The sequence below is a fragment of the Ovis canadensis genome, chromosome 3 (assembly GCF_042477335.2).
Source record: "Ovis canadensis isolate MfBH-ARS-UI-01 breed Bighorn chromosome 3, ARS-UI_OviCan_v2, whole genome shotgun sequence".
NCBI lineage: Eukaryota > Metazoa > Chordata > Mammalia > Artiodactyla > Bovidae > Ovis > Ovis canadensis.
This window is the reverse complement of record NC_091247.1, coordinates 169253246-169273053: the sequence shown is the minus strand read 5'-3', so window position 1 is coordinate 169273053 and position 19808 is coordinate 169253246. Positions and strand designations below refer to the sequence as shown.

The window sequence follows — 19808 nt, the reverse complement described above, 5'->3', positions numbered from 1 at the left end:
TTGACCAGAGTTAAGGAATGGCAAGAAATAAGGCCAGATTGAGTGGGACCTTAACAGTTCAGCTACAAACTTTTGAACTCTTCAGATAGTTCATTAAGGCTGACTTCCCTTGTATTCTGGTAGTTGGCTAGAAAGATTGTGCTAAGTGACTGTGTGGAAATCAGAGGATACGTGAAAATTAAGTGACAGCTTAATTTCGGCTGTAAATTCCTCTTCTTGTTTGCCCCACAATGCCATCTTGGGGTGGCATCTGATAAGGTAAAATTTCAAAAGAGCTGTCCTGGGACTTCCCTGGTGTTCCAGTGGTTAGGATTTGGTGCTTTCACTGCAGCGGCCCAAGCTCAATCCTTGACTGATGACTTTCAGAAATAAACAGGAAGGGAGATACTAGGGCTCCATTGCTAGGCAGCACAATAATGATAATACATGCAAATTAATATCAAATTAAATTTGTTCTAAGTTACATTTTATTATAACACCAATTTCTGTTCACTGACGTCTGAGCAAACATGGACAGAAATCAGTGTTGCTAATTTGGTGATACATGTAATTTTTTAAAAGCAAAAAGAACACTACTCTGAACACTTATCTTCCTGTGCCCAAATGAAGAAGATAAAACAACTACTAGAAGCTGAAAAGAAAAGAGACAAAGCAAGAGATGTTATCTACTTTAGTTTATTCTGTTCTTTTTAAAAAAAGGAAAAAAAAAAAAAGAGGTGAGGGATGGAAGGGGAGATAACCCATAAACACTGTGAATAGGAACCAAGACTCCAAGACTTGGGTGTACTCCCCCACTCCTCAACCTCAGTTCTCCAAGAGACTCCCACCCACCCAATTTTCTTTTAAACAAGACACCCAAATCAGCAGCAAAGGTACCTGGGATAGTCACTGAGATCTTGAACACTGGGGATAGGAGGGAGAGAGAGAAGTCCAAAAAAACAGGAGTTAGGGGAAAAAGGGAAGGAATGAGGGAGAGGCTAGGCTCTGGAGGACGGAGTCGGGCCATGAGAAGTGGAAGTGAGCCAGTCCGGGGATACCCCTCCCGACTGCTGCTGCCCACGTTCCCCAGGACCCCAGAGAGCCCCACGGTTTGTTCTGCAGTCCATCCCCTAATCCCCGAAGGCCTCACAGGCCCAGCTCCAAGTCCTCAAGCTCCTCCTCCAATGCCCTCCTCCTCGCTAGCTTCTCCAGCTGCTCTTTGCTGGGCTGGCTGATTTCTCCAGCCTGGATCCGCTGCTGCAGCTCTTCCACCTGCCGAAGCTTCTTCTTTAGGTTCTTTATCTTCTTGGCCTTCTCAGTGGTGGTAGCTGAGTCGGATTGGTCTGAGGCGGCCGTAGGCACTGCCCGGGAGGCCTGTGGGGCACTGGGGACCTGAGCTGTCTCTCCCAGGGACACCTTCTCAAGAGTCCGGCTCAAGGCCTCCGCCTCCCCTTTCTCTTGCTGCTGCCGCCTCTTCTCCTTCCGCTTCAGGTTGCGTTTGGCGGTCTTGGAGAGCGCTGGCTCCCCGCCTTCAGGCCTGGATGCTGAGATGGGGGCAGTGGCCTCTGGGCTCAGGCCGGGGGGCAATTCTGGTTTACTCTTGAAAAACTTCACATACTTGTTCTCATACCTGAGGGGAACAGTGTCAAAGAATCACTGAATTTTCGAGTCCTTTTCCCAACCTCATAATTTACATCAGCCTTTTCATTTTCCTGCTGCCTTCCTCTCCCTCCAAGCCCTCCCCAGCTTTCCTTAGCTCTGCAGAGTGGAGGGTCCCTAGGTTTTGGTGGCTCAGATGGTAAGGCCTGCGATTCAGGAGACTCAGGTACGATCCCTGGGTCAGGATGATCCCCTGGAGAAGGGAATGACAATCCACCCCAGTATTCTTGCCTGGGAAATCCTATGGACAGAGGAGCCTGGTAAGCTACAATCCATGGGGTCGAAAAGAGTCAGACCGAGTGACTAACACACACGTAGGTGCTAAAGCTCTGGATCTCTGAATGCTTTTACAGATTCTGCTGATCAGAGGCCCTAGAAACTGGACTAGTCAGTCATTTGCTTACTCATCCTTCACTCACCCGTGAATCCCAGCCCCCTCCTTCCATTTCTTAGGATCTTGGGACCAGGAAATTCACATGCTCTTTCTTGCTGTATGGGGCCCATTAAATACCCCCACCTCATGCCTAATCACTCACACTGGGACCTCCTCCTGGGGCACATAGCCTTCTTTCACCCTCCGCTGCTTTCGCCAGGTCCCGTCAGGTCGCTGTGTTGAGGCGATGTACTTGCCTGAAATGGGAGAATTAGGTTGGAGAGTTACTCTAATTTTCAAATAGCTCCCAAGATGAAAGAATGCATGAGTGCACAGTTTCCCCCAGTCCCTTCCACTAAATACACCCAATAAGGCATTCTTTTCTCATAGCAACCTTTACTCTCTATTTACTGAGTGCCTATACATTGTATAATACTCCATTCCTGCCCTCAGGGAGTTTCTGTCTTTATAATCTAGTCGGCAAGATGCGGCAGACACAGAGGAAGTTTAAAAAAACACAAGCAACATGAGGACATCAAAAGACAGTACATGAATAAGAAGCCAGAAAGGGCAAAAACAAGAATCATAAGAGGGAGAAATAACCAGAGATGTTATAGAAAAGAAGTTTTACTAAGGTGGATGGTTAAAAACATTGGTCAACTTTCAGGAATCCATACTGTAGAAATAAAAGGGCCAGCACACAAGGCTATATGCAAAGGATGCTCACATTATAATAATGTTGCTACATTATTTAAATTAGCAAAAAGCTGAAAACAACTTAAATAGCCATCAGCAGATGAGTGACCAAATAGCTGAAGGTCATCCGCAGGATATAACACCATGTTATTAAAAAAAAAGTTAGATACAAATGAACTGACCTTGAATGGTATCCATGATATACTAAGTGAAAATGTAAGCTGCAGGATAATATGTAGAGATCCTCAAACTTTTTTCAGAATCTCCCATACACTCTTATTTTGTAATATTATACATTTCATGATGAAATTTGTTTTTAAATCATAGCCATTAATGTTATCAGAAAACTCTTTACTATGAAGCTCTTGTGCTCACAGTGGCAGATACAAGTTTTCCAAAATTCTAATTTCCACTTGAAGGCTTGAATTTTATCATGGCAATAAGCACTGTCAGTTGATTTCCATGAAATGACAGGCTCACTTCTTTCATTTACAGGAAAATGCCTATCAGATACTCAGGTCTGAATTATAGTTTGTCAGTCTTTCTTCCAAGTAAAAACAGAGTTCCATGAAGAGGAAGCTTGTTCAGCTTGCAAGCTGGACAACTGTGCCAGTGCTATTCCTTGAGACACCACGTCACTTCAGGGGGCAGCAGTGTCTCATGCTTCCCTCCCATTTAATTCACAGAGAACACTAAAAAGACGTAATTTTCAGTTATGAGTAAGTTCTGGGAATATCAGGCACAGCATGGTGGCTATAGGCAGCAAAGCTGAATTATATACTTGAAAGTTGCTGTGAAGAGTTTTCATGTTCTTATCATAAATCAATGAAATGGTAATTATGTGGGGTAAAGGGTATGTTCAGTTCAGTCACTCAGGCGTGTCCAACTGTTAACTAACCTTATTGTGGTAAACCTTTCACAACATATGTAGTGTATCAAATCAAATCACTACATTGTACATCATAACATTGTACATAATGTTTTATGTCATACCTCAATAATGCTGGAAAAATAATAAAAAGGTGTATTTAAGGGCCAGCCAGGGTTTAATCAAATTAATAATTTTTAAACTTTCGAAATAAAAAAAATTTTTGGCCATGCCTCTGGGCATGTGGGTCTTAGTTTCCTGACCAGCGATCAAACCTGTGCCCACTACAGTGGAAGCGTGGAGTTTTACCACTGCACCGCCAGGCAAGTCCACAATTAATTTTTATTGCATCATCAAGGACATTCTTAAGTGAAACTGGCATTATTTATTATAAGCATGTAGCAGTGAAGAATACAGTAACTAGTACAATGTTGGTCCCGCCACCTTGATTAGTGGTAAAGGGTCACAGTTTTACTCACCATTCCTTTTGTACCCTCAGTGCAAACACTTCAACCCAGTGAAAGAGGCAAATAGCATCTTACTATAGTATCAAAATAGCTGTGCTTGTAGACCTCTGGAAAGGGGCTTAGGGAATCCCCAAGGCTCCTGGATAACATTTGGAGAAGTGCTGGTGTAGAGGAGGCTCCCATTCTTGTTGGGGCAAGGACAGGCACTTAGAGGCCCTTATGGTTTGTGTACAGAGACAAAGGGAAAGGTGTGGAAGGACACATACCAAGATTATCAAGACCTTAATGCTGGTTACCTTAAGAGGGGCAACCTGGAAGAAGACGTGGTAGAAACCACTAACCTTTAATAACATAAGTTTCACAAACATATATTTATATCTTATGTTACATGTGTTTGTTTGTTTTACTATAACTTCTGTTTTAAAAAGGGGAGGCAAGAAAGTAAAAAAGATTAAAAAAATAAAAAGTCAAGTCTAGAGCCTCCCACATGGATTACACAGTGTTATCTGTGTTCATAATGCAAATATCATTAATAAACTAAAACCAAAAAATATGAATGAAAAAAGGGTAAGATTTGACAGGTAGGGGGGATGGGAGAAAGGACAAACATGAGCCAAGAAAGGCTGGATTGCGGGGACGGCCTGGAGTATGCAAGGAGCAGACAACAGAGGTGCACAGGAGAACCAGACAGCTCATGTTGGGGAATAATGCAAAGCCACGTCAAAAACTACAAATAGGGCCATGTCTTAGAAAGTCTTAAAAACAAGGTCAAGGAATTCGGAATTTATTGGTGAATGAAAGAGGGACACTGAGAACATCGCTTAGCTGCAACAGCTTAGAGACAAAAATAAAAACTCAATAAAGAGAAAACAGAGGCTCTACTGAGAGAGGACTGAGATTAGGGCTTTGGAGAAAGAATCAAACTAAAGCAAATGAAAACGGAAGGAGAACAGACTCTAAACAGAATCCTATTCTAAAACAAAGTTTCCGACATGGCAGTGTACACGGCCTGGGCAGGAGATGGTGACTAGACCAGCCTGGCTGAATCAGGGCTGATGTAAAGTAAGTGAGAGAATGTTCAGACTTCGAAATGCCAGTTAAGGAGTTTAATATCTGGCACATGGCATGCATTCACCAAATAGCTATCAAATGAATGAATCTTTTATCCAATGCAGAGTTTTAGGGCAATTAATCTGGCATGATGAAAAGATGAATTGTTAAGGGAAAACATTGGAAACTGGAGAAATCAGTTAGGAAAAAAAGACTGCAATAATCCTGGCATGAGACAGAACTGGCTGAAAAAGGAAAGGAAGAGAATGATGCCAGATACATTATCAAAGAAACAACAGCACTTGGTAATTCACTGACTAGGGGAGGGGTAAAGAGTTTTAAAGTCAAAGACAACACACTTTGTTTCAGTAAAATCAATCTTGAAAATTTAGCATGAGGAAATAGTTCCAACTGGAAAAAACAATGAAAAAAGAGACAGTAATCGTGAAGCCATGGCAGTATTTATAAACAGCTAAAAATTAAAAACAAACCACATCTAGTTATATAGGAATGGTTTACAATACAGCCAGTAAAAAATGATAATTTTAATCATTAATATGATGTAATGGAATGTAAAACATATATATATTATGATTTCTAATATTAAATGTTAGAGTCATAAATTACAAAAAGAATGTGCTATATGCAAAGCTGTTTGGTGACTGGATTATAACTTTTCCTTTCAAAAATTCCCATTAATGCTGTTATATTGTGGGGTTTTAAAAATCTCATTTTGGGTTTCAGATCTAAACGGCTTAGAGAATGAGTACACAAAGGAGGGTGAAATTATTTTTGACCAGGTGACTTATAAAGATTTTATGTAGGATAAAGCAACTTTGTGATCTTGGGAAGACAAGCAAGATTTAGACAGGTAGGGGTAGGGGTGTGGTTATGAGGAAAGAGAAGAAAGGGAAGTATCTCAGGCTTATGCTGCTAAGTCGCTTCAGTCACGTCCAACTCTATGCGACCCCAGAGACGGCAGCCCACCAGGCTCCCCCATCCCTGGGATTCTCCAGGCAACATAAATAAAGGGACAAATTACTCTAGTCATTCACCTGCCTAAATTTCTTCCTGAATTCCTGTTTCCCTCAGCGTATTTGGATGGACATAAAACCACACACAAAAGCCTTCTTGACCCTGGTCCTGCTAGTCTCCAGGCTCTATGCTGCTCTGGCTACTGAAATAGTCACAAATCTCACCTGACTGTGTCTGTAATCTCTATGCTCTTCCTTTGGCGTGGAATAGACTTATCTTTATTCTTAATGACTGCTGGTCTTTAATTTTTATGGGCTCCAAAATCACTGCAGATGGTGACTGCAGCCATGAAATTAGGAGACACTTACTCCTTGGAAGGAAAGTTATGAACAACTTAGACAGCATATCAAAAAGCAGAGACATTACTTTGTCAACAAAGGTCCATCTAGTCAAGGCTATGGTTCTTCCAGTGGTCGTGTATGGATGTGAGAGTTGGACTATAAAGAAAGCTGAGTGTCAAAGAATTGATGCTTTTGAACTGTGGTGTTGGAGAAGACTCTTGAGAGTCCCTTGGACTGCAAGGAGATTCAAGCAGTCCATCCTAAAGCAGATCAGTCCTGGGTGTTCATTGGAAGGACTGATGTTGAAGCTGAAACTCCAATACTGTGGCCACCTGATGCGAAAAGCTGACTCATTTGAAAAGACCCTGATGCTGGGAAAGACTGAGGGCAGGAGGAGAAGGGGATGACAGAAGATGAGATGGTTGGATGGCCTCACTGACTCAATGGATATGGGTTTGGGTGGACTCTGGGAGTTGGTGATGGACAGGGAGGCCTGTCGTGCTGCAGTTCATGGGGTTGCAAACAGTTGGAAATGACTGAGCGACTGAACTGAACTGGTCTTTAAAGGTCAAGTTCAAGTATAAACTCCTCAGTGAAGTCTCTCCTAACCTTTCCACCCCAAACCCATTTAGAAGTTGCCCTTTGTGCACCCACAGCACCTGTTTTGGCCTTTTATCAGGATCTAATGTTTAACATGATTGTTTGCTTGCTTGAGAGCAGAAACTTTGCCTTTGATCTTTGAAGCACAGGGCCTGAACCATGGAAGACTGTAATCAATTCAAATTAATGAATAAATAAATCTAAATATCATATTAGGGAACAGTAAGAATCCAGCATATTTTGGGCAAAAAACACATGTAATGGGAAAAGAGACTAGAAGTAAGTCAGAATATGAAAGATATCCACCTCTTCTTGAGCTTGAACTCAAGCTTCCTAATGTGAGAGGACAATGAAGGCCATTAAGGGAGTAGAGATGATCTGCTCAAAGCAGTGCTTTAAGAAGATTAACCTGAAAATGTGTAACATAAACTAAAGGCAGAGGGGAAAAAAAAAAAAACAACAATAGTTTCAATGTGAGAAGACTTGATTTAAATGGTCTGTATGGATGTTGAAAAGAAAATGAAAGAGAAATTTATTATTAAGAGTAAGACGGGATCTGCCAAGACTGCCAACATTTGAATGAGAGGAAATCATTGCGCTACAGTGGATTTAATCTGGTGCTTTTCACGTTTTCTCGTATTTTTCACAACATATCTGTGGGTACACGAGCACACAGTAATAACATTCTTCACACATGGATTTTAAATGTTTATTGAATACCTGCTGTTGTAGCAGGCACTGTAACAGGAACTAGGGATACAACAATGAATAAATAAAGCAAGCAAGGGTCTTGCCTTCTTGTAGCATTCATTCTAACGAAAAAGAAAGGTAAAAGCGCTAACTGCAATATCACTCTTGAATGTGGACAATTTGGAGGAGAACATAAACTACTGATATACAGAAAATCCAAAGGATAAGACAATTTTGTGAAAATGACTAATTCAACTCTAGGAAGGCAGTGTTTTTACATGGAATTAAGGAGAGACAGCTGGGGCTTCCCTTGTAGCTCAGTCGGTAAAGAATCTGCCTGCAGTGCAGGAGACCCGGGTTTGATCCCTGGGTCAGGAAGATCCCCTGGAGAAGGAAATGGCAACCCACTCCAATATTCTTGCCTGGAGAATCTCATGGACAGAGGAGCCTGGTGGGCTGCTGTCCATGGGGTCACAAAGAGTCAGGCATGACTGAGAAACTAACACACTAACATACAACATAAGGAGAGACAGCTAGAAACAGACTTTTTTAAGTAAACTGCATAGAGATTACAGGTGAAGGCTTAAGACTAGTAAATATGGAATGTGAGAAAATATAGGGACAGAAACTTCTTGAACAGCCATCCTAACTGGAAACCCTTGGAGATACAAACAGCCCATTATCACAAAAGAGCACCTATTTTATGTTTTCTTTGGTTTCACTCTCTAGCCTTGATGGTATCCAAGTGAAGTGAGGTGAAAGTCACTCAGTCATGTCCGACTCTTCGCGACTCCACGGACTATACACAGTCCATGGAATTCTCTAGTTCAGAATACTGGAGTGGGTAGTCTTTCCCTTCTCCAGGGGATCTTCCAAAGGTACAGTCAAAAAGGAAGGAGAGATTTACAGATTCCTAAACCTAGAAATAAAAACCATGGGCAGAATATCAAGATTCTTAGGTAGAATCTTTTTTTTTTTAAGTACGTATTTACTTTTATTTATTTAATTTGGCTTTGTGGGTCTTAATTGTGGTATGTGGATCTACTTCCCTTATTAGGGATCAAACTCAGACCCCCTCCAGTGAAAGCGCAGAGTCTTAACCACTGAACTGCAAGATAGTGCCCTCAGGAGGCATCTTTGAGAGAACCAAAAACAAAGAGGTTAGACCCTGCTACTGTAAGAACTTTGTAAATTGTTATTTCCTCACATCTCTTGTTTTATAATCCTCAATCTGTTTGCTTAAATTGAAAAGGGCCTAGTTTTCAGGGGGGCAGGAAGACAGTGAAGATAAAACACAGGAAGGCTTGAAAGAACTCCAAGGGGTGACATGGAAGTGACTGTTAAAGGTGTGTTGAAGCCCTGATGCCTGCTTCAAAGTTAAGATCAGGGTTACAGATCTGAGCCTGAGGATGACCTCGGGGCCACCAATTATAAGATTCAGGTGTGGTTTCTAACATAGAATATTAAAAAAGAAGATCCAATTTGGAGGAGTGACCCCAGAAAAACAGTCCTGATTATTTTCCTCAAGAAAGAAAAGGTGTCAGCAACACCAGGAAGTAATCCTAGAAAAGAAAGACTGGGACAGTACTATTCCATGGAGACCAAGAGTCTGAAGTTAGGCCAGGTGATTAACAGTATTAAATACTACAAAGGGATTAAGGAAAAGGAGAACTGAGAAGAAAAAGGTTATTGATTTGGGCAATTTGGAAATCCCTAATTATGTTCAAGAATACAACTTCAGAAAAGTAAAGTGGTCAGAAGCCAGACTACAAATTAATTAAATGCAGTAAACATTTATTGAAAGCCTATGAGAAAAATCCTCTACTAATGTAACGGAAATTATCAAGATCAGTAAATCGGCCCCCGCTTTCAAGAAATTTACAGTTTAAGTAAGAAGGGTGGACAAGTTAGGTAAACAAAGAATAAGATAAAAATATAAATGTCTTGGGACTTCCCTGGAGGTCTAGTGGTTAAGACTCCACTCTCCCAAGCAGAGGTCATGGATTTGATCTCTGGTTGGGGAACTAAGATCCTGTATGCTGCATGGTTCTGCCAAAAATATATAGATATAGATATATATGAATGTTTTAGGTATCCTTAAGAGACACTGATACATACTAATAGGAGATTTCAAGAGAATAAATAACCACACCCTATTTGATGGGGGAAAGTGACACGAAATTAGGAAAAACTCAGGGACTTGACCTCAAAGACTATGTAACAGTAGTTAACAATAGCAAATCAGTGGCTGATATTTGTGTAGGCAGAGAAAGAAAGGGCATTCTAAGAATAACAAGAAGCAAAACTATGGCAGTGTAGGAACTTCTCTGGTGGTCTAGTGGCTAATACTCTATACTCTCAATGCAGAGGACACAAGTTTGATCCCTGCTCAGGGAAACAGATCCCACATGCCATACCTAAGAGTTTGAATGCCACAACCAAGAGCTAGTGCAGCCAAATAAACAAACATGAGTAAATAAATAAAAGAACCTTTCAGAAGCAACACAATTATTTTCAAATATTTATTTATCTGACAGAGCTGGATCTTAGCTGTGGCATGTAGGATCTAGTTCACTGACCAGGGATCGAACACAGGACCCCTCCATTGGAAACTCGAATTGTTAGCCTTTGGACAACAAGGGAAGTCCCAAAAACAATTAAAAAAAAAATGATGGCACTGCAAAACTCACAGTATGTTGAAAACAATTAGGAAAGAACATTAATAAGTAGCCATAACACACCAGGAATTTTACATATTCCTGGTGATTCTAGACAATAGGTAGATTATCATCATCTACAGCTGAGGAAACAAAGTCTTCAAGAGATCAAAGATACAATTAAGATCACAAAGGCAGCATGTATTAATATGTGCAATCTGAACTACTTACATATCAGCACACTGCTATTTCCCTTGCTTTATATCATACTGCCCAGTTTCACTGGAGGATTTAAGCAGAGACATAGTATGTGATGGGCTTTCCTTGTGGTTCAGCTGGTAAAGAATCTGCCTGCAATGCGGGAGACCTGGGTTCAATCCCTGGGTTGGGAAGATCCCCTGGAGAAGGGAAAGGTTACCCACTCCAGTATTCTGGCCTGGAGAATTCCATGGACAGTCCATGGGGTCATAAAGAGTCGGACACGACTGAGCGACTTTCACAATAATAGTATGTGATGATACTGTATTGAAAAGTGGTTTGTCAAAAAAAAAAAAGAGAAAAGTGGTTTGTGCTCATACTAGAGAGGAGTATCTTTAATGTAAGAGCAAATAGGCTGTATGTTCATTTGATAGCCAATTCCAAAAAGATAATAGCAGCTACCCTTTATTGAGTGTTTGCTTCATGCCAATTAATATAAACATTCAGTATTTGTATTAATTTGCCCAAAGTTACAATGTCAGTAAACTGCAGAATTCGAATCCAGGCTGTGGGTTTCGAAGGCTGCTTTTTACACTACTATTGTGTATTGTTGTTATAAGTGAAAAAGAATACCAAAGAGTTCAACCTCACTAGTAATCAAAGGAAATAAAAATTAAAACAATAAAATATTATTTTAATCTATCAAAATAGTAGAATTTTTAAAGATGAGAATTCCAATGTAGTCAAACAAGTGCTAAAACCTGTATTTTCACTTATTGTCAATGGTAAAATCCTTTAGAAAGCAATCTAAGCAAGAGAATAAGGTAGTCCTAACATTTAGCAGCATTTCCAAAAAATATTGTTATATAAAAACACTACTTCTGTAAGATATTAACAAGGGTTACCCCCCCAAATTTGTTAAGTTTGAGAAATTCTGGGTTAAACACAGGAAAAAAATTTTTTTTGTTCTTATCAACAAAGACTTAAACACATGTTCTTATTCATGTGAATATTCTGATGGGAATATGGTTTACAGTATTTCCTAAATTTATTTGACCACAGGAACCTTATTTTTATTTTAGCCTTTTATTTTATAGCACATCTCATAGGACTACTAAGTGTTCTGAGAGTTACATCCTGGAAAGCACAGCCATTCAGCATGATCCAAATTACGTTAAACAGATAATGCTATATATGTGCATAGAAAGAAAAACTAAAAGGAAACATTAACTGTAGTCATCTTTGGGCTCTGGAATTACCAAACATGCATGTGACTTATACTTTACACTAGTTATGAAAATATTTTCCAAGTTTTCTATAATCAATATGAATTTCATAATTAATTAAAAATAAATAAAAGTTTGTACCCTCCAGTCCAGTAAGTCTGAGAAATCTATCCTGAGAAGAAATCCTAAATGCAGACAAAAACATTCATTGACTTTTTGTAACAAAAATTCTAGAAACAATCTGGAAGTCCAATAACAGAAAAAAGGTAAGAGAGGGTGCATGCTCAAACAATAAAACACTCTGCCAGTATTTTAAAAGATGTTTACAAAGAGTTTTTAATAGCAAGGAAAAATATTTTGTCATGAGGTTAAATGAAAAGGCAACATATAAAAACGTAAATACCGTCTGATTAAAAATGTTCTTAAAGTGCACAGAAAAATAAAGATCAGAAGGGTATATGCCAAATTTAACAGTCGACAAATTATACTGAACAAACATTACATAATTAAATTGCACTTGAGCAGTAATCTGGTAACAGTGTGTCAAACTGGAACAGAGAGACAGAGGTAGAACAACTATTTAGGAGGTCATGGCAATATCTGCAGGATAAAGGAAACTAGAATTTTATCAGGCAGTTAGATTGACTCAAGTACTCTGCTTGATACTTTGCACATATAATTTATTCTAAACCAAATCTTTACATAACAGTAACAATCACAGAACCATGTCTTAGGTACTGTCCATGTGCTTCCTTAGGACTTAGGTACTTTCTTAGGACTTCCCTGGTGGCTCAGATGGTAAGTAAAGCATCTGCCTACAGTGTGGGAGACCTGGGTTTGATCCCTGGGTCAGGAAGATCCCCTGGAGAAGGAAATGGCAATCCACTCCAGTACTCTTGCCTGGAAAATCCCATGGACAGAAGAAGGTGGTAGTCCATGGGGTCACAAAGAGTCAGACATGACTGAGCAACTTCACTTTGTTTCTTTTCTATGTGCTAGACATGTACGTTAATTCATTTAAATTTTAATTAATTCTCACAATAATCCTATAATGTAAGAGTTACTATTCCTATTTCATTGATAAGAAAACTAAGTCTTGGATTCCCTAGGCCTAGAATTCCCAAGCCATATCGCCAACCAATATTGAAGACGGAGTAACCGTAACGGCAGCAGGAGAAAACTGATACTTTGATGGGGGGGGGGGGGTGGGATTGAAAGACAATGCGAAAATAACACCCCAGTTACATTTGTTGATAATAACAAAAACATCTAGTGTTCTGATCTTGGTTTCCTACATCATTCTTCAGTAAAAAGAACAAGGGCTCCTTGGAGAAATGGACGATTTTAGTTCTGGGACAGGAAATATACAAGATGAGCCTGGAGCACCTTCTAGTGTCAAAAAGGAAGCACTAAAAAACAACAAAAACAAAAACAAAAAACCCAAAACAACAAAAACCTACACTGATGAGGGTATGTCAAAGGGACACAGGGCCAACTAAAAGAGCTCTCAATGTTCAAAGCTGGAAAATCTGAACAGTAAAATAAGTAAAATTACCCAAAGTCCATATCGATACAAATAAATTCAGTTCAGTTCAGTCACTCAGTTGTGTCTGACTCTTTGCAACTCCATGGACTGCAACATGCCAGGCTTTCCTGTCCATCAATAATATTGAATAAATGTATCGTGGAGAAGAGAAAAATCTGTGCAAATGAATTCCAAACAATGGGTATAAATATTACATTCTTAAAGAAGAATAACTCTTTAAGTGTGGAATGTGGATAGTGACTTTCTTCTGAAGAGTACAAAACAAAAAGGAGAAGGGGAAAAAAAACTTCACAGTGGAGAAATCTTACAAACACCACCTCCAGCAGATGATGGTAAAAAAAAAATCTATGTGATACTATGTAACTTCAATATAATGAAAATGTCACTTTACTTCTATGGTCCTTCCCTAAAAAGCACTTCAGTTCAGTTCAGTCGCTCAGTCGTGTCCAACTCTGCGACCCCATGAATCGCAGCACGCCAGGCCTCCCTGTCTATCACCAACTCCTGGAGTTACTTAATCCCAATCTGATCATGAGAAAAACATCAAATTCCTACAGAGGGGATCCTACAAAAATACCTGATCAATACTCCTCAAAACTGTCAAGGTCATCAAAAACAAGGAAAGTCTCAGAATCTCTCAGAGTTGAAGGTGACATGAGAACTAAATCTAATAAGGGATCCTGGAACAGGAAAAAAGAAAAAAAAAGGTAAAAACTGAGAAAATCTGAATAATGTATGGACCTTAGTTTATAACACTTCCCTGGTAGCTCAGATGGTAAAGAATCTGCCTGCAATGCAGGAGACCCCAGTTTGATTCCTGGGTTGGGAAGATCCGCTGGAGAAGGGATAGGCTACCCATGCCAGTATTCTTGGGCTTCCCTGGTGGCTCAGCTGATGAAGAATCCGCCTGCAATGCACGAAACCTGGGTTCGATCCATGGGTTTGAATATTGGTTTATTAATTGCAATAATAATCTCATACTAAAGTATGATGTTAATAAGGGGGAAACTGAGTTTAAGGTATATGGGAATTGTCTCTATCATTTTCTCAATTTTTCTATAAATCTAAAACTGTTCTAAAAAATAGTCTATTTAAAATTTAAAAAGGGAGAAATAAAGAGAGAAATGATGCAATAAGTTCATCTTAGGTTGGCTAGAACAATGGTGCCTTTAGCAGAAATAAGGAAGGAAAAACTGCTAATGATTTTGGTCAGACTGGATTTTAGGTGTGACAGTATATCCAAGAATAAAAGCTACTCACCAAACAATTAGAAAAGGGAACTGACAACTCAGGAGAGAAGCAGGTGCTAGAAAGAAGCCATTGTAAAGACTTAAGGAACAGGGAATTTCCTGGCAGGCCAGTGGTTAGGAGATTCATTCAGTACTTTCACTGCTGTGACTTGGGTTCAATCCCTGGTCAGAGAACTAAGATTCCGAAAGCCATGAGGCCAAAAAAGAAAAAAAAATGTTAAGGAACAAGTAAGCAGTAAGGAAATGGAAATAGTATGTGTGAACCTGATATTCAAATCAAGCTATGAACAGGAAGGAAATGGAAATAACAGACCTTAACTTCTCAATGAAATAGAAAGTGAGGCCAGTTGCCACAGGGAGAAGGGAAAGTCACAAAGCTGAGAAAGGTAGGGAAAATAGCCACGTTAGGATGTAAGCATATGGAGAAAGAAGAACTGGATGCAACTTCCCTGGTGACCCAGTCGCTAAGACTCTGTTCCTAAGGCAGAAGGCTCAGGTTTGATCCCTGGTCGGGAAACTAGACCCCACACGCTGCCACTAAGAGTCTGCATGCTGCAACTAAAGATTCTGCATGCCACAACTAGAGACTCAGAGCAGCCAAATAAATTAAAAAAAAATTTTTTTAATAGAAGAATTGGAGAAAATCCATGACCTTGACAGAAGTTAACATTGTTATATTATACCAAATGTTCTGCAGTCCATGCCTTTTCTCTAGCCATGCGCTATGGCCTAGAAGCAGAAGCCAAGAAAAAAGTTGGTGGGTGTGATTCAAGAGAACAGAAGTGCTTGCTTAGTACAGAAGATCAAAATGAATGAAGAAAGCAATGAGGATAGTGACTGGTCACAGAGGTCCAGCAGGCCAGCATCAAAAGTAGTCATAACGGGGATTTCCCTGGTGGCGCAGTGGATAAAAATCCACCTGCCAATTCGAGGGACACCAGTTGGATCCCTGGTCCAGGAAAATTCCACATGATGTCCAACAACGAAGTGCATGTGCCACAACTACAGAGCCCGAGTGCTGCCAAACGCTGAAGCCTGTGCGATAGAGCCTGTGTTCTACCACAAAGAGAAGCCAAGCACCACAAGAGTAGCCCCTGCTCCCCACAACTAGAGAAAGCCCATGTGCAGCAACAAAGACCCAGCTCAATCAAAAATTAATTTTTTAAAAACTAAAAAAAAAGAAATAGTAGTCATAAAGGTGCTGGTAGACTTATGAAATGAAATGGAAAAGGTCAAGGACCAGAGAAACTAAAGAGGGCAAAAAGCTGATTCTATGGGTGTGTGGAAGTAAAAAAGATGACTAAGGAAGTTAAAATAAGTGATGGGGAGCCCTGTCACTGGTGGTGTTCTGTGTAGTAGGATATGTAGTAGGTCCAGATTGCAGTGGTTCTGATGTGTAGCTGGCTTGAAAATTCAAAGGAAAATCAACAATCTCACATTGAGGAATTATAAAAGTATTGCAGGGACTTCCCTGTTGGTCTAGGGGTTAAAAGTCCACCTTGCAATGCAGAGGACACAGGTTCAATCCCTGGTAGGGGAACTAAGACCACACATGCCCTAGGGCAACTAAGTCTGCGTGACCCAACAGAAGATTCCACGTGACACAACAAAAATCCCCTGTGTGGATGCAGCCAAATAAATAATAAATATGTATCTATAAGTATTCCATAGATGCTGAGTGGAGACACTGAGAAACAGAATGAAATGATATGATACATCTTGTCCGTGGATGTTGGCCCTTAAGTTTTAGAGAAAATGCTACAATTGCATGGCAACATCTTCCAGGAGAATTACAGTGACAGCGGTAGATCGATGATCTGGAAGCAGCAAGGGAAAGCAAAAGAGCAGTGTGATTCCTTCTCTTCTACACGGTCACATGAGAACAGAAGATACCTCTTGGGAGGGTAAGGTGAGATGTCATATCTGAATTTTCATTAAATCAGTTTAAAGAAAACAGTTAATAAGTAGAAATGTACTGGACAATGAGTAATATTTTCAAAAACCACATCAAGAGAGGCAAATTGAAGAAGTACCTACTATGTAGAGAGCAAGAGAAGTTGTAGCACTTTGAAAGGTGATGTTGCAGAGAAGTAGCAGAGACTTGGGTTGTCATTAGATACCATATGAGAGGTGGGTTGAGAAGTAACATGGAAAACAAGAAAAGCAAGAGGCATAAAAGGTATATTTTAAAACGGACTGCATGGACCAAAGTACACACACACACACACACACACTTCTATAGAATACAAATACACAATAAGGACTACAAAAAACAGTAACGCCTTGCCTTGCACAGCATTTTATAAATCGCTTTCACATACAGTATCTTATTCGACTGTCACTGAATAGATATGCACATTTTTCCTAAAGATGAGAAAATTAGGATGGGGCATAGCCAAAACGAAAATCTTGATTCCCAGTTTTCAACATATCAGCCTCACATACACAGCAGACACTTCAGCAGCTTGGAAAATCTTCTCTGACTAGAAGAAATAGTGGGTTCTATAAACTTGTCAGAGGACTTGAGAGGCCATCAGACACCTTCTCGTTTACCTTCTACCACCTCAGATCCCTCAACTCTTATCACCATCACCAGAGAAGGTACCGAAGGGTGACAGGTGGTGTTATCAAGGAGAGAACTCCAGCTGAAAGTTCTATTAGGTTCCTCTTCTCCTCACACCTCTGGACCTCAATGAACCAACAATTAAGATGAGTTAGAGTGGAAAAAGAACTATGTAGCAATGAGGAGGTCTCCAACAGATACAGCTTTGATAAATAGTATTTAAATGGGGCTCCGGTAGGGTAGAAAGCAGGTACACTGAGAGATGGGGGAGGGGAAAAGGGGGGGATCAAGAATTGGAGGGAATTGAGAGTGGAGGCGCCCCCAAGGCTGAAGAACCCCAAAGAGATATGGGATTTCCAAGCGCTGGAGAAAAGCTAAGGGTTCGTGAGGGTCCTGGATCAAGGACCAGCATTGAAGGACCCCAGGGCTTGGGTGACCGGAAGCGGAGACCCCCCAAACAAGAGACCAGAAGGGGGCGCAGGTGACACCCCGTAGGAGAGAATGAATGGGGAAGGCGGTCCGGAGGGCGGGGCAAAGGAGGGGCCCCGGGATGGGCGGGGCACAGACCCCTTTCTAAGTCCGAACCCCTGCCCCGAGAGCCATGGGAGAAGCGGCTCCGCGACTCCCGCACTCACCGCCGGTCTCGTCAGTTACATAGGGAGTCGCCATCTTGAAAACGCAAACCACTTCCGGCGTGAGCGGGCTGGGGTCCCGCCCCCCTCCCCACCGGAAGTGGAGTCCAGATCGTAACAAGCCACCATTTTAGTCTTAAAGGGAGAGTACACCATTTGGTGGACAGACGTGAAGGAGGCGTAAAGAAGCTGAAGACTAAAATAAAATAAGAGCCGTAGCCTCTTTTACTGCCATTGATACCAGTATTGAGCGCCTGCTGCGTGTATAGCAGTTCTCTAGGCGCCGAGAGAAGTTCCGAGGCATAGCCCCTATCCTCACCGGCACTCTTCGTCTGTCTAGGACCTGCGGGAGAAAAGGGGGCAAGGCCCACCTGCATCCAGAAGGCGGGGGAGAGGGAAGGCTAGTAAATGAGGAAAAGAAGGTTATTCATGTCCTGGCCTGCGCCCAGGTTCCAGAGCCGCTTGGGGATACGGGGCGGGGCAGGCAAACTCCGGGAACGCACTGGGGCGCACCAGTGTTGGGGGCGAACGCAAGACCCCAACTGACCCTCTCTTAGAAGGTGGGGAGGTAGAAATCGCGCGCCGATTGCCCTTGGCCGCTCAGCTCAACCCTCCCGAGAGAGACGCGCGAGAGAGACGTGCAAGGCCGAAGGCGCTGCCTGTCGGTCATTTATCCCCGCAGCTACAGGGTTGCCGGCGACTTCTACGGCTGAGAAGGCGCGGTGGGCGGGCGGGGCGGATAGCCCCGGCCTGGCCCTGCCCCTGGGGCGGCCCCAGGGACTCGGGCGGTGAAGTGACGACGGCCCAAGTTTGCTCTGGCCTTCGACCCGGGAGCCTCCTCGGGCTCGCCCCAGGGTCAGAGGGTGAGATGAAGGCTGCTGGGCGGACCCAATTAGTATTCTAATTAAGCTCGGCCAAGTCTCAGCGCTCTGGGGATCCAAATCCGGGCAAAACGCCAATAATCTGAGCCGCACGGTCACTCCCTTTGCAGCCCTGCTCTGCCCCGTGTCTCCCTTTTTAGAGGAACCCAAATGTTCTCCCTCCCCCGCTTTTTTCGGCAGCTCTTGTTCCTTCAGGGCCAAGTCCTGCTAAACTCGTTTCCCCCGCAGCTTGGGAGGGGCCGGCTACAGGTTCCTCTCCTCTCCTCAGGTGTCTGCCCTGCCTTCCCCCATCCCCCCCCCCCGTGTTGTTTTTTCCTCATCAACAGTTTTATCTTCTTCCAAATCCCCACTTTGGTCTAGGTTAATGTCCTACAGAAAAAGTGACCACCTCCAACACTAGGCTGCATGTCCCACTTTAAAAAAAAAAAAAACAAAAAAACAAACCCTGCTGACAGCAATGGCTGGCTGGGAATTTACTAAAGCTTTGAAATGAAGCTTCAGAAGTTTTATGGGGTCACAGCTTGCCTTCTCTCCCGTACTCCACCTTCCTGACTTCCACCAGAGGCCCAGCTCAGAAAATCTCAAAAAGACTCGTGTAAAAACTGATATGCATTCAATACAGAGTCATTGCAAGTGTTCTAACACTGCCATCCTTAACCCTTCGCCCTTCTTTCACCAATCGTTCTTCAGCCCTGATGGATCTCCTTTCCATAATCCTGTTACTAATGATTAAAGGTAAGAAGGAGATGAAGTCTCTAACAACTAGAGGAATGCATTGTTCCTGCCTGTACTATCTGAGGTACTTTCTGCAAGAATCAGTCCTAAAGTGGCTCCAGTTGACCACCCAACCCTAGGCCCCCCACTGTGCCCTCAGACATCCTGTCTCAGCTCTGGGGCTGACAGGAAGTGAAACTCAATTTTCTGCACAGCAGACCTGCCTGGGACCCAGCCCTGAGCCCCGGATGTGCCACCTCCCCCCTCCACCCCAGGAGGAAGAGGAGAACGAAGAGGCTGGGGAGAACAAGGCTGTTGTTTTTTCCTTTCCCTTTGTTCTTTGCGGTTTCTTTCTTTCTGATTTTTATGATGTGGTTGATTAAAGAAATGAGCACCTGGAACTGTAGGCATTAGAAGCCTCCTCCTTAGATGTTTCTTGGCCT

The 19808-nt window shown here is 42.0% G+C and overlaps 1 protein-coding gene across 2 annotated transcripts; it reads right to left on the bottom strand.

Moving 5' to 3' along the window:
• Positions 1-659: 659 nt before the first annotated feature.
• Positions 660-17852, bottom strand: PYM1 (PYM homolog 1, exon junction complex associated factor). 2 transcript variants are annotated; one of them, XM_069581032.1, is made up of 3 exons: positions 17774-17852; positions 2175-2268; positions 660-1609 (listed from the first exon to the last, which is right to left on the bottom strand). In XM_069581032.1, exons 1-3 carry the CDS (start codon positions 17805-17807, stop codon positions 1126-1128), a joined length of 612 nt encoding a protein of 203 aa, XP_069437133.1. In that variant the 5' UTR covers positions 17808-17852; the 3' UTR covers positions 660-1125. The 2 variants fall into 2 exon arrangements, with proteins under 2 accessions (XP_069437133.1, XP_069437132.1); XM_069581031.1 differs by lacking the exon at positions 17774-17852 and adding an exon at positions 16613-16720.
• Between the last annotated feature and the right edge of the window lie 1956 nt (positions 17853-19808).